The sequence below is a fragment of the Dipodomys ordii genome, unplaced genomic scaffold (assembly GCF_000151885.1).
Source record: "Dipodomys ordii isolate 6190 unplaced genomic scaffold, Dord_2.0 Scaffold68, whole genome shotgun sequence".
In the NCBI taxonomy this organism is placed as follows: Eukaryota; Metazoa; Chordata; class Mammalia; order Rodentia; family Heteromyidae; genus Dipodomys; species Dipodomys ordii.
Window position 1 is genome coordinate 4,857,855 of NW_012267284.1, and position 12,612 is coordinate 4,870,466.

At 41.5% G+C, this 12,612-nt stretch overlaps 1 protein-coding gene across 1 annotated transcript in view; it reads right to left on the bottom strand.

Moving 5' to 3' along the window:
* The window catches only part of Rnf216 (ring finger protein 216), a 102,389-nt gene extending 90,487 nt beyond the window's left edge, over nt 1–11,902 (bottom strand). The window contains exons 1-5 of the mRNA XM_013023539.1: nt 11,773–11,902; nt 8,400–9,248; nt 4,817–4,893; nt 3,180–3,282; nt 1,910–2,074 (exon numbers count right to left, since the gene is read on the bottom strand). Of these exons, the coding sequence (XP_012878993.1) occupies nt 1,910–2,074; nt 3,180–3,282; nt 4,817–4,893; nt 8,400–9,248; nt 11,773–11,841 (1,263 nt within the window). The 5' untranslated portion in view covers nt 11,842–11,902. The remainder of the gene's footprint in view (nt 1–1,909; nt 2,075–3,179; nt 3,283–4,816; nt 4,894–8,399; nt 9,249–11,772) is intronic.
* Between the last annotated feature and the right edge of the window lie 710 nt (nt 11,903–12,612).

Sequence of the window (12,612 nt, forward strand, 5' to 3'; positions counted from 1 at the left end):
CCACGACCGACAAAAAAAAAAAAAAAAGTTATTAAAAATCACATAGGTAAAGCTGCAGAAAAGAGCTCAGGAGATCATTTAGATTAAAATCCCCATCTTTAAGCTGCCTCAGGACCACAATGGACTCAAGATGAGCCACAAAACCCTACAACCTCTCAAGTGAAGAGGCTGTGGAATGACCAGACTTGCCATGCAGTCCCTCCCACCTTCCCAGGACAAGGATGCTGATCTCTGGGAGTGAGGGGTTGGGATGCTGGAGATGGAACTGAGAGCCTCCTACATGCTAAGCACATGATCTATCACTTAGCTATGATGCTAACCTCTGCCCCTTATTTTTCATTTGAGCCCTTCTGGAGCTCAGAAAAAGTATAAATAAAATCCCAGGGCAGTGAAGGACAAGGCAGAATATAAACACTAGACACCAAAGAGCCCTTTCTGTTTTGTAGTCATTACTTTGGGGGATATTCCACTTTTTAAAGAAAGTACAGACATTCTCTATTATATAGAATGAAGAATAAGAGTAAGACATAGAATTATTAGCCGGGCGCTGGTGGCTCACGCCTGTAATCCTAGCTACTCAGGAGGCTGAGATCTGAGGATCGCGGTTCAAAGCCAGCCTGGGCAGGAGAGACCGTGAGACTCCTATCTCCAATAAACCACCAGAAAACCGGAAGTGGCGCTGTAGCTCAAGTGGTAGAGCGCTCGCCTTGAGCTGAAGGCTGAGGGACAGAGCCCAGGCCCAGCGTTCAAACCCCACGACCCAAAAAAAAAAAAAAAAAAAGACATAGAATTATTCCTTCAGAGTGATTTTACCCCAAATTAATCCATTAGGAATTTTCTGACAATTGCCTCAATCAGCAATCTGAAAGAAGGGGCTTGGCCTAGGCTCAGCACAAGCCACCTTCACCTGGGCCTCACTTGAAATATCCTCACTTAAAATACCTGGTGCACATTTTAATCATTAAAATAACTCTACACTTGTCATCTGGGAAAAATAACAGTGTTAGCTGAGCATCAGAACCACTTGAGCAGTAGGAAGAGTTGAAGGCAACAGAGGGAGCAGGAGGTGTGAGCAAATATCACTACTCATACTGTCCAAGCTGAGTCACAATTAGCAGGAGCTGCACAGACAGCCTTGTTTAAACATGTATGTCTCTGCAATCCACTAACCGCAATACCTGCCTAAGCACCAGAACCCGGGCCTTCACATGCTATCTTCCCTGAAACCTTTAGGGAAAGCATAGGAGCTTTCAGGAGGGGACTATTTTCTTCTGGTAAAGCATCCTCACTGGGGCACAATTGTATTTCTGTCTCCTTACACACTTTCCCTCAGGTAACAGAAAACTAAACTACCTAGGGCATGGTATGTCACTGTCCCAAATTAAAGCAAGTCAGGGAGGAGCAGGATTGAGACATCTTTCAGACTCTAGTCATCTTGCATTCCACAATACAGCTTACCACTCCAAAGGTCTTATGATCAAATTGGAACTTCCTTGATTCTAATGCAATTTTTGTTTTAGTGCTAATAGTGGGGTTTGAACTCAGGTCCATGACACTATCCCTTACTTTCTTCCATTCAAAGCTGGCACTCTACCACTCAAACCACACCCCCCAGTTCCAGCTTTTTGCTAACTAGAGATAAGAGTCTCACAGACTTTCCTGCCAGGGCTGGCTAAGGAAGCTCAATTCTCAAATCTCTTGAATTACTGGGATTACATGTGTGAGATACTGGCAGCTGGCTTTAATGTAGAATTTTTACTCATTTGGTTCTATCTGACCAGCAAACATATTTGTCTGTTTATCTTTACCCTGACAAACTTCTTAGCTCTTTGCTATCACAAAATGGTCCCAATCTTCACTGTTATCCCAGAAAGAAGAGGTGTGACCCAATGGAAAGACCAGAGTGCACCTTTCGGGTTATTGCATAGTGTCCTTTGAGCTCATGCAGGGCCCACTTGATGTCTTGACTGCTGAGCATCTTGAAATCAGCCATCAGGAGGTCAGCAGCCTGGATGAAGCAGCGCTGGTCAAGAGGAGTCAACGTGGAGAAGTCAAAGAAGTCTACCTTAGGCAGCTAGAATGAGAGAAGCACAAAGAGGCCAATAGTTCATGTCCCCATGACAGTCCATGCACCCAGGAAGAATCATTTTCAAAATTAAATATTACAGAAAATAATAATTTTGTTTCATCTCAGAATTACTCTGTAATTCTCTGTAATTACTCTGTAATTCTGTAACACAGACAAAGAAATGGTGGTCACAGAGGATAAACTACCTGTCTGGAGTCTATAGACTAGTTTTACTAGTTAGAGTTACTGGGTCCTGAACTCAAACTTTCAGCCATTTTCTTCAAAATATAAATACAAACTTTCTCCTCCCCAGAACATATAACAGAGAAAGTTAAAACAATCTGTGGGGAATAGGAGGATCAAGTGCTAGACCTTAATATCATAGGTCAGAACCATCCCTACTGCACAGCATACTGCATGCTAGTTTACATCACAAATGAAGACAATGATCAAAGGTCTAAAGAACCAGACTTCACATTTGACATGGACTTGGTTAAACAGGCATAAGCATTCTATGCAAATCTTATACCAAGACAAAATTACTTTAAGTAGACATTAAACTCCTGGTACTGATTTGCACACTGATGTATTTACATGGAGGTATACAAATGCTTTTGCAATTTACCATGAAAAACATTATAATGAAATGAAATACAAAGATGTGCTGCTGGGAAGACAGACAACAGAGGTGTGATAAAGTGAAATTTATGTATTTTTTATTAGCATGAGTGGTAGGTATAAAGGTGGTTAATGTAAAAAATTCATTTTTGTGTATGTTTGAAAATTTCATAATAAAATGTTAAGGATAGTTCTGAGACAAAGAATCATGGACAATTCTGTTCCACTTTAGGAACCAGCTTTGTTGGATCTAAGCCGAGACTTACTTGTGGGCAAGGGAAAAGAGTAACAGTGAAACAAGACTCCTCTGAGTCAAATCTAGAGTTCAAAGAGGTATAGGGAGAGGGATTCCATTGAAACACTACATTCTGAAATCTCATTTTCCTTTCTAGTCTTTAAAATCATATCCTAACTATGCACTTCCTTTGATAAAGATGACGAAAAAGGCAGAGCAGTTCCAGGTACAGATGGCAAACCCATACAGGACACTTGCCTTTATATCATCTTGGCTGGCGAGCAGACTACTGCTGGGGTTGATAATGATTCTATCTTCTCTCTTTGGATAATCTGGATTTTCCAGAAGAAAATTGCAAAGTCTGCAAAAACACATAGTGTTACTTTTGAACTGCTTTCAAATCCCAAAACTGCCCACTGATTCAAATGCACTGTTTTGAAAATAAAGTCCCTAGATACACAGGACAACTAGTCCATTAAGGATGCACTGGGAGTGGTAGTGCCCTCTTCTAATCCCAGCACTTGGGAGGCAAAGGCTAGAAGATTTCGAGTTTGAGGTCTGGCTGGGTTACACAGTGAGACTGTCTCAAATAAAACAAAAACAGAAGAAAAAACAAAACCAAACAATCAATTTTTGTTTGATAGTTTAAGTAGCAATGAACATGCTGATGAAAGTTTATCTATTTGTTGGTTGTTCATGCAAGGGAATCACTGACATTACTACTGGTTAAACTTTTGAACTAGAGAATTCAAAAGTAGCTATTCTTGCAAGATGCCTGAGACTTACACCTGTAATCCTAGCTACTCAGGAGGCTGTGGCTTAAAGTTGGCTTGGGCAAAAAAGTCTGTGAAACTCTTTTACTTATTTATTTATTTTGGGTCCGGTCGTGGGGCCTGAACTGTGGGCTTGGGCACTGTCCCTCAGCTCTTCAGCTCAAGATAGCGCTCTACCACTTGAGCCACAGCGCCACTTCCAGCTTTTTTCTTTTTTCCTATGTGGTGCTGAGGAATCGAACCCAGGGCATGCAAAGCTCAGGCATGCAACTCTACCACTGAGCCACCTTCCCAGCCCAAGTCTGTGAAACTCTTATCTCAAATTAACTACCTGCAAGCAGAGCTGTGGCTCAAGTGGTAGAGTTCTAGCCTTGAGCAAAAAAAAGCTCAAGGACAGTACATAGGCCCTGAGCTCAAACCCGAGTATGGGCATTAAAACAAAACAAGCAAAAAACCCCACAACGCTACATTAACTCTGAGTTTTCTTATTTTGTTTTTGTTTGAGAGGGTCTCAATGTATAACCTAGGCTAGCTCAATATATAACCCAGACTGGCCTTGAACTCCTGATTCTTCTGCCTAGGCTCCCGCTTGGCTAATTTTTCATTTTTATTCTTTAGGATATTTGTATGTTAAAAATATTTATTACATTTATACAGGCAGGGTAGGTAAAGAACACTTTCTGTTAAAATTATGGCAAGAAAATGTTTTCAACATCTTGACTAAACACAGGCAGTACTGAAGGGCAAAAACAACTAAGCATCTTAATTCCATAGTAACAAATGATTCCTTTAGAACCAAAAGAGATTTACACATAACTAACTCTAGGACTAACAGTATCATTATTAGGACATGGTGCTATGTGAAACAAGCCAGTCAGAAAAGGACAAATGCTATATGATTCCACTTACGTCAGATACCTAGAACAGTCAAATTGAGACAGAAAAAATAGTGGGTTCCAGGGGCTGGGAGAGTAGAGAATGGGAACTTAGTATTTAATGGGGACAGAGTTTTAGTCTGAGATGGATGGTGGGGATGGCTGCACAATCATGTGAATGTGCTTTGAACCATGTACTAATAAAAATGGTTAAAATGACAAAATTTAAAAAGCATAGGATACTTACACATTTAAATCATAGTAATTTTTCGAATGAATTATCTCTTCAATATACCCATTTGCTACATCTGGAAATCTTGCTTCCTAGGAAGATATAACATCATACATCATTCTCCTTTTACAATGAGAATTCAAATGGAAAAGTACATAAAGACTGCAAAAGGCTATAAAGTAGCTGTGTCTAGACTCCAGATTCAGTCTATACAGAAGGTAAAGACTGGAAAGATCCTAGAGGTCATCTGGCCTTTGGTCACATTCTATATACCCATTTTGCATGCTTTCAACAAATACTGAGCACCTCTGTGTAGACAGATGAGGTGCAATTCCCTGCTTGCTTCTCGGAAAGCTCAGAACTTACTGTGCCAGATGAATAAACCTGGGTGAAGCAGAGTTAAAACAGATTTTTTTTCTTCTGTCAGCCGTGGGGCTTGAACTCTGGCCTGGGTGCTATCCCTGAGCTCTTAAGCTCAAGGCAAGCACTCTACCACTTGAATCACAGCACCATTTTTTAAAATAGATTTTGTTTTTTTAGTTTTTAATAGGTATTGCACATAAACAAAAATCAAAAGGTACAAGGTGAACATATCATATAATGTACCTTCTACCTTTTTTTTCTCCTTTTTGTTGGTTGTGAGGCTTGAACTCAGGGTCTGGGTATTGTCCCTGAGTTCTTTTGCTCAAGGTTAATGTCCGACCACATTTGAGCCACTTGTTATTATAGAGGTGATATACAGAGGGATTAAAATTATATGTCAGGTAATAAGTTCATTTCCTTTTGTATATTGTCTTCTGTTCCCTCATTCTCTTCCAGTCCCTCCCATCTACCTCCATTCGTGAGTTGTATAGTTCACTTTGATCAATGTCCAATGAGTTCCATTACTGCTTTTTCACCCTTTATCCCTTGAGTTCTGTGTGTTCCCTCAACCCTCCGGAAGATTTACATGTGAATACAACATAAGGTAAAGAAGACAGAATCATCAAAGACTAAATTTTTTTTTGGGGGGTCCGGTTGTGGGGCCTGAACTCTGGGCCTGGGCTCTGTCCCTCAGCTCTTCAGCTCAAGGCTAGCACTCTACCACTTGAGCCACAGCGCCACTTCTGGCTTTTTTCTTTTTTCCTATGTGGTGCTGAGGAATCGAACCCAGGGCATGCAAAGCTCAGGCATGCAAGGCAAGCACTCTACCACTGAGCCACCTTCCCAGCCCAAAGACTAAATTTTTTTTTTTTTTTGTCATGGGGCTTGAACTCTGGGCTTGGGTGTTGTCCTTGTGCTCTTCAGCTCAAGGTGAGCGCTCTACTGCTTGAGCCACAGCACCACTTCCAGTTTTTTTCTAGTGGTTTATTGGAGAGAAGAGTCTCACGAACTTTCCTGCCCGGGCTGGCTTTGAACTGCGATCCTCAGATCTCAGCCTCCTAAGTAGCTAGGATTATACGCGTGAGCCACCGGCGCCAGCTCAAAGACTAAATTTTTTAAAGTCTTTTGTTTCCATATCTTGGAGTTTGTTTCAGTATTCATATTATTTTATATAAATATGCAGAGGCACTTAGGCATTGCACCTTGTGTTTCTCTCCTATGAGTATCCTCTTTTGGTCTCACTGTGTGTATCTAGAGTCCTGTGTAATTTGTCACATCCCACTGGATTTTAGATCTAACTTCCCCATATCAAAGAGAACATGTGCTGTTTTTTTTTTTTTGTTTTTGGGGGGTCTGGTCGTGGGGCCTGAACTCTGGGCCTGGGAGCTGTCCCTCAGCTCTTCAGCTCAAGGCTAGCACTCTATCACTTGAGCCACAGCACCACTTCCAGCTTTTTTCTTTTTTTGCTTATGTGGTGCTGAGGAATCAAACCCAGGGCCTCATGTATGCAAGGCAAGAGTTCTACCAGCCACCTTCCCAACCCGAACATGTGGTGTTTACCTCCCTGATATTGGTTTAACTCACCTAACATGATTTGTTCTAGTTCCATCCATTTTCTTGCAAATTACATTATTCTCTCTAATGGCTATGTGTACAATTCCATTGTGGATAGGTATCACATTTTTGGGATCTACTCATCTATTGTGGGGTATCCAGGCTGTTTCCGTATCTTGGCTGTTGTGAATAGGGCAGCAATGAAGATGGATGTTAAGGTGTCCTTATCATAACCTGTCTCATGATGTTCAGGGTAGATGCCTAGGAGTAGTATGGCTGGGTTGTAGGGAAGATTTATATATAGTTTTTTGAGGAACCTGCAGATTGCTATCCAGAGTGTTTGTACTAGTTTACATTCCCATTAGCAGTGCAGTAGGGCTCCTTTTTCCCCCACATCCCCACCAACATTTGTTGTTTGAATTCACAATGCTGGCCAATCTTACTGGGGTAGGATGGAATCTCAAGAGTTGTTTTGATTTGCATTTACAGCCAGGGATGATGAGCATTTCCTCATGTGTTTCTTTGCCATTCTTATCTCTTCTTTTTTTTCCGGTCCGGTCGTGGGGCCTGAACTCTGGGCCTGGGCGCTGTCCCTTAGCTCTTCAGCTCAAGGCTAGCACTCTACCACTTGAGCCACAGCGCCACTTCCGGCTTTTTTCTTTTTTTTGCTTATGTGGTGCTGAGGAATCGAACCCAGGGCCTCAGGCATGCAAGGCAAGCACTCTACCACTGAGCCACCTTCCCAGCCCTCTTATCTCTTCTTCTGAGAGGTCTCTCCTTAGTTCCCTTGCCCATTTAGTGATTGGTTTATTAGATCTGGGACTTAATTTCTTGAGCATCTTGTATATATTGGATATTAGGCCTTTGTCAGATATATTGCTGGTAAATATCTTTTCCTAGTTGGTTAGTAAAACAGATTTTTTTTTTGGGGGGGGTCCAGTCGTGGGGCCTGAACTCTGGCCCTGGGCACTGTCCCTCAGCTCTTCAGCTCAAGGCTAGCACTCTACCACTTGAGCCAGAGCGCCACTTCCGGCTTTTTTCTTTTTTGCTTATGTGGTGCTGAGGAACTGAACCCAGGGCCTCATGCATGCAAGGCAAGTGCTCTACCACTGAGCTACCTTCCCAGCCCGTAAAACAGATTTCTTGAAAGGCAGATCACAATTACTTTGGACATTGTGGCCTGCTTCACTCCTCACAGCAGCTATCCAACAGAAATTTGTGTTGATGGAAGTGCTCTATTCTGTGCTTGTTAGCCACATGTGTGTACTGACACTAAAGTGTGACTGATAGGCTGGAAACAGAATTTTGTGATTTTGTCAGACATTTAAATGTAAATACCCACAGGGGATACTGGCTGCCACAATTGACAGCACAGGTCTAGGTCACACTTAATAAACCTGCTTTTATGTTTTGAATTTGGAAAGAACTCAAAGCCTTTGAGAAAATTTTGGGGTTTGTAGTGATTTCAGTGACATGATGTGTAGCTTAGTACCCAGGGGACTTTCCAGAGGATACAGATTGAGGAATCCTGATTCCATTTCCCTTTTGGTTTCTCTTCTTTTATTCTATTCATCTAAATATATATTTCTTAGGAAAAACAAACTTCTTATTTTTGAAAAGGAAAAAAATCACAATAGTGCCTATAATTATCTAAATCATAATAAAAATAAATAAAACTTACTGTTTCTTTCACTAGTAGTGCAATGAGTTCTTGATCAACTTCAACAGGTTCTTGCCCCCAGAGGTTTTCCAAATTGGCCTCCTGAGATTCTTGTAGAGGGAATGCTGGTCCTGGTTCTTCATTGTCAATTGCTAACTGTTGGTCTTCCAGCCCTTCAAGAGGATGGGCAGGCTGAGGAGAATCAGGGCCTGGAATGCTGTCCTGTTGGGGCTCTGGTCTTGGAAAAACTGGCCTTGGAAAAGCTGGCTCTGGGAGTTCATGCTGAAACAAGGGACCCAGCTCTGTTTTAGGGTGCCGATCCTGTGGGACAACCTGGTTTGTTATCTCCAGGGGGGGTTGGTTAAGAGCTTGAAAGTAAGGATGGCCTATCCAGTAGTCTTCGATGGCCTGATCGTCTACTGAGGCAGCTGACTCTCCCAAATTTGGTAAGAACTCTGACTCTGAGTCATCAGATGACTGATTCTGAATTTCCAAATGATCATCCTTAGGGAAATGAAGGCTACTTTCTTCCAATATAATGACTTTTTGCTTTGATCTGGGGTTGATGATATCGTTTGCTACTTGGTTATGACTTGGTCCAGGTTTGGGTTCTCTTTCTCTGTGGCCATTTGACTTGGTAAATTTGGAGACTTCAGGAGGCTCAAGATCCAGAAATTCACCATAGTCATCTTCAGAATCATCCTGTGTCCCAGAATTAAACAATGAGTTGTTACATAATGAAAAATAGCTGTTATCTGATTCACATGCTGTTCTAGATTTTTTAGGCCTCTCTTCTCTCAGTATTTTCAGATCTTGCCACTGGGCAGCTGGTTTGATGAGATTGGATCGGGATGCCTGAGGTCTATTTCTCTAAGGAAAAAGGAAAATTTAATAATAATGACTAAATTTCTTTCCTATGTCTGTGACTCCTTATATACTTAAACTGAGCTTCCAATAGGACAGGAAGCAAAACAAAACCCAAAACATCCTTCCCCTTAATAAAACGTGCTCTTTGCATTAACACTGAAATTTGATCATGCTATGTCATCTATTAAAAAATCAATGTAGCTATTCATGGATAGAAGCTTGCGTTACAACGTGAATTCTAATTTAATATCTGAGACGATTAAAATAAAATTAGTGGCAGAAGAACTAATGAAAGAACAAAGAAGAAAAGGAAATGTACAAATGTGACAAGAATATGATACGAGCAAGAAGTCAGAAAAAAAGTAGAAAACTAGGAAAGTTGATAGGAGCAACAAGTTCTGGGGGTACTAGATACTGATGAGATAACTATTACATACTTCACATTTCAAAAAACTGGAAGAAAGAATTTTGAGCTAGATGCTGGTGGCTCATGCTAGCTACTCAGGAGGCTGAGATCTGAGGATTGTGGTTCAAAGGTGCCTTGCCAGGAATGTCTGTGAGACTTTTAATCTCCAACTAACCACCAGAAAATCGCCAAAGTGGAGCTGAGGCTCAAAGAACGCTAGCTTTGAGCAAAAGAGCTCAGGGACAGCATTTAGGTCCTAAGTTCAAATCCTCTGCCTCCCAAGAAAAGAAAAAGAAAAAGAAATTTTTTGTTTGTTTGTTGTGGGACTTAAACTCTGGGCCTGGACCCTGTCCCTGAGCTCTTAAGTTCAAGACTAGCACCTCTACCACTTCAGCCACAGCACCACTTCTGGTTTTCTAGTAGTTAATTGGAGATAAGAATCTTACAGACTTTTCTGCCCAGGCTGGGTTTGAACTGCGATCCTCAGAGTTCAGCCTCCTGAGTAACTAGGATTACAGGCATGAGCTATGAGCACTTGGCAAGAAAAAGAATTTTGAAAGCTTTCACCACTAAGAAATGATATTTAGGGAAATAGGTAAGTTTAACTCTACTGAAACATTTCATGCATAAATATATATCAATCATTACATAATAATGGGTATCATTAATAAATGTATTGTGTATTAGTTAACAATAACAAAAAAATCTAAATCTCTAAAGTAATCAGCAAAATTAAAACTAAAGCAAGGCAGTTCCTCTCCCCTTGATCCCACCAAAAGAAAATAAAGACAAGGAACTTCTTTTCATTACTGCTACTATTAAGGAGAGCAATTTGGCATAACTAAAGTAAAAAGTAAAGAGAGGGCTGGGAAGGTGGCTCAGTGGTAGAGCGCTTGCCTTGCATGCTTGAGGCCCTGGGTTTGATTCCTCAGTACCACATAAGCAGAAAAAAAAAAGCCGGAAGTGGCGCTGTGGCTCAAGTGGTAGAGCTCTAGCCTTGAGCTGAAGAGCTGAGGAACAGCGCCCAGGCCCAGAGTAGTTCAGGCCCCACGACCGACCCCCCCCCCAAAAAAAAGTAAAAAGAAAATTCACTGCTGCACTGTTGGTACTATTAAAAAACAAAGAACCCCCCCACCAAAAAACACACAACTCCTCAGCACTATCACCAATAAAAACAAAAAACAGGAGCTTGGAAGATGGCTCAGTGGGAAAGTGCTTGCCTTGCATGCATGCAAGGGCTGGGTTCCATTCCTCAGCACCACATAAGCAGAAAAAGCGAGAAGCGGTGCTGTGGATCAAGTGATAGAGCACTAGCCTTGAGCTGAGGAGCTGAGGGACAGTGCCCAGGCCCAGAGTTCAGGCCCCATGATTGGCAATAAGTAAGTAAATAAATAAATAAAACTAGAAACAATTTCAAACATGTCCCTAAGAGACTGCAGCTCAATGTTCTAGGGGTTTTTTATGGAAAGTTTACCAAGAAAATGCCATTAGGTGAAAACCAAGTTGTAGAACAATACATATACAGAATGACTCTATTTATAAAACAAAAATGTAAAAGACAAACACAACCATTTCCAAAGGATATAATCTATAGAAACATACCTATGTAAACTCAATAGAAAAGAGCTGGGAGGACACATTAGACTACTGACAACAATTCCTTGGGAACAAAGTACTAGTAAAGAGGAACTGTAGCTTTGTTAGTACTGCTTCCGTTTCTATACAGATTACAATCATATGAATTTAAAAAAACTGAAATGGATGTCTCATTTGAAAAGAATACAATAAGGGTATGTCTGACCCTTCTTTTATAACTGAGGGATGGCAATGTGTCATAGAATGAAAAATTTTTGATGAACAAGTAGACATTTCTAATTCCAAATTACGTTATGTATAAGAAGCTAGATAGCAGGCAAGTTCTGATACACTCTGCAGGCAATGCTAACCACCTCATTTTGGGAAAAGGGAATAGGAGATTGCTAGCTATACTCACTGGCATCAGGGAGGTTCTGTGGTTAGACTGAATGACTTATGTCTGTGGAGGTTAAGCTGTCAGGGAGGCAGGATAAAGAGAACTTGGAGCTGTTTTAGAAATGTTATGGAAAATATAACAAAACTTACTTCTGTCAGGATGATATCATCGTCGAGGTCCTCCTCTTCATGCTGCTGAGGAGCGGGGGTGACCAGCATTGGAATCCCTTCTTCATCAGAAGAGTCAGATATGGTGATAGGCCCATCTCTAAGACTGATCCAGTCTAAAAGGAGGCAAAGAACATTGTTACTGGGAGATTGGCACAATCACATTCAGTCTCATAAATTCAATGTTGGCCCAAAGAGTGTTAATAGCCTAAGGTTCATGGCAGCTACTGTTTTATTTATTTATTTATTTTTGTCGGTCATGGGGCTTTAACTCTAGTCCTGTTCTATTGCTCTTCAGATCAAGGCTAGCGTGCACTACTGCTTGAGCCACAGCACCACTTCCCGTTTTCTGGTGGTGTATTGGAGATAAGAAGTCTCATGCAAGCCAGGTGATTACAGGCTCATGCCTGTAATCCTAGCTACTCAGGAGGCTGAGATCTGAGGATCATGGTTGAAAGCCAGCCCAGGCAGGAAAGTCTGTGAGACTCTTACCTCCAATAAACCACTAGAAAACCGAAGTGACGCTGTGGCTCAAGCGGTAGAGCACTTGCCTTGAGCTGAAGTACGCAGGGACAGCGCCCAAGCCCAGAGTTCAAGCCCCACGACCGACCAAAAAAAAAAAAACAGAGTCTCACGGAGTTCCTGCTCAGGCTGGCTTTGAACTGCGATCCTCAGATATCAACCTTCTGTGCAGCTAGGATTACAGGCGTGAGCTACCAGCGACGGCTACAACTACTGTTAACTCCTCAAAGCACATGCACTCAAGCAATAACACTTATGTTTCCATGCTGATTTTTTTTTCCCAATAGTGCTAAAAAAAAT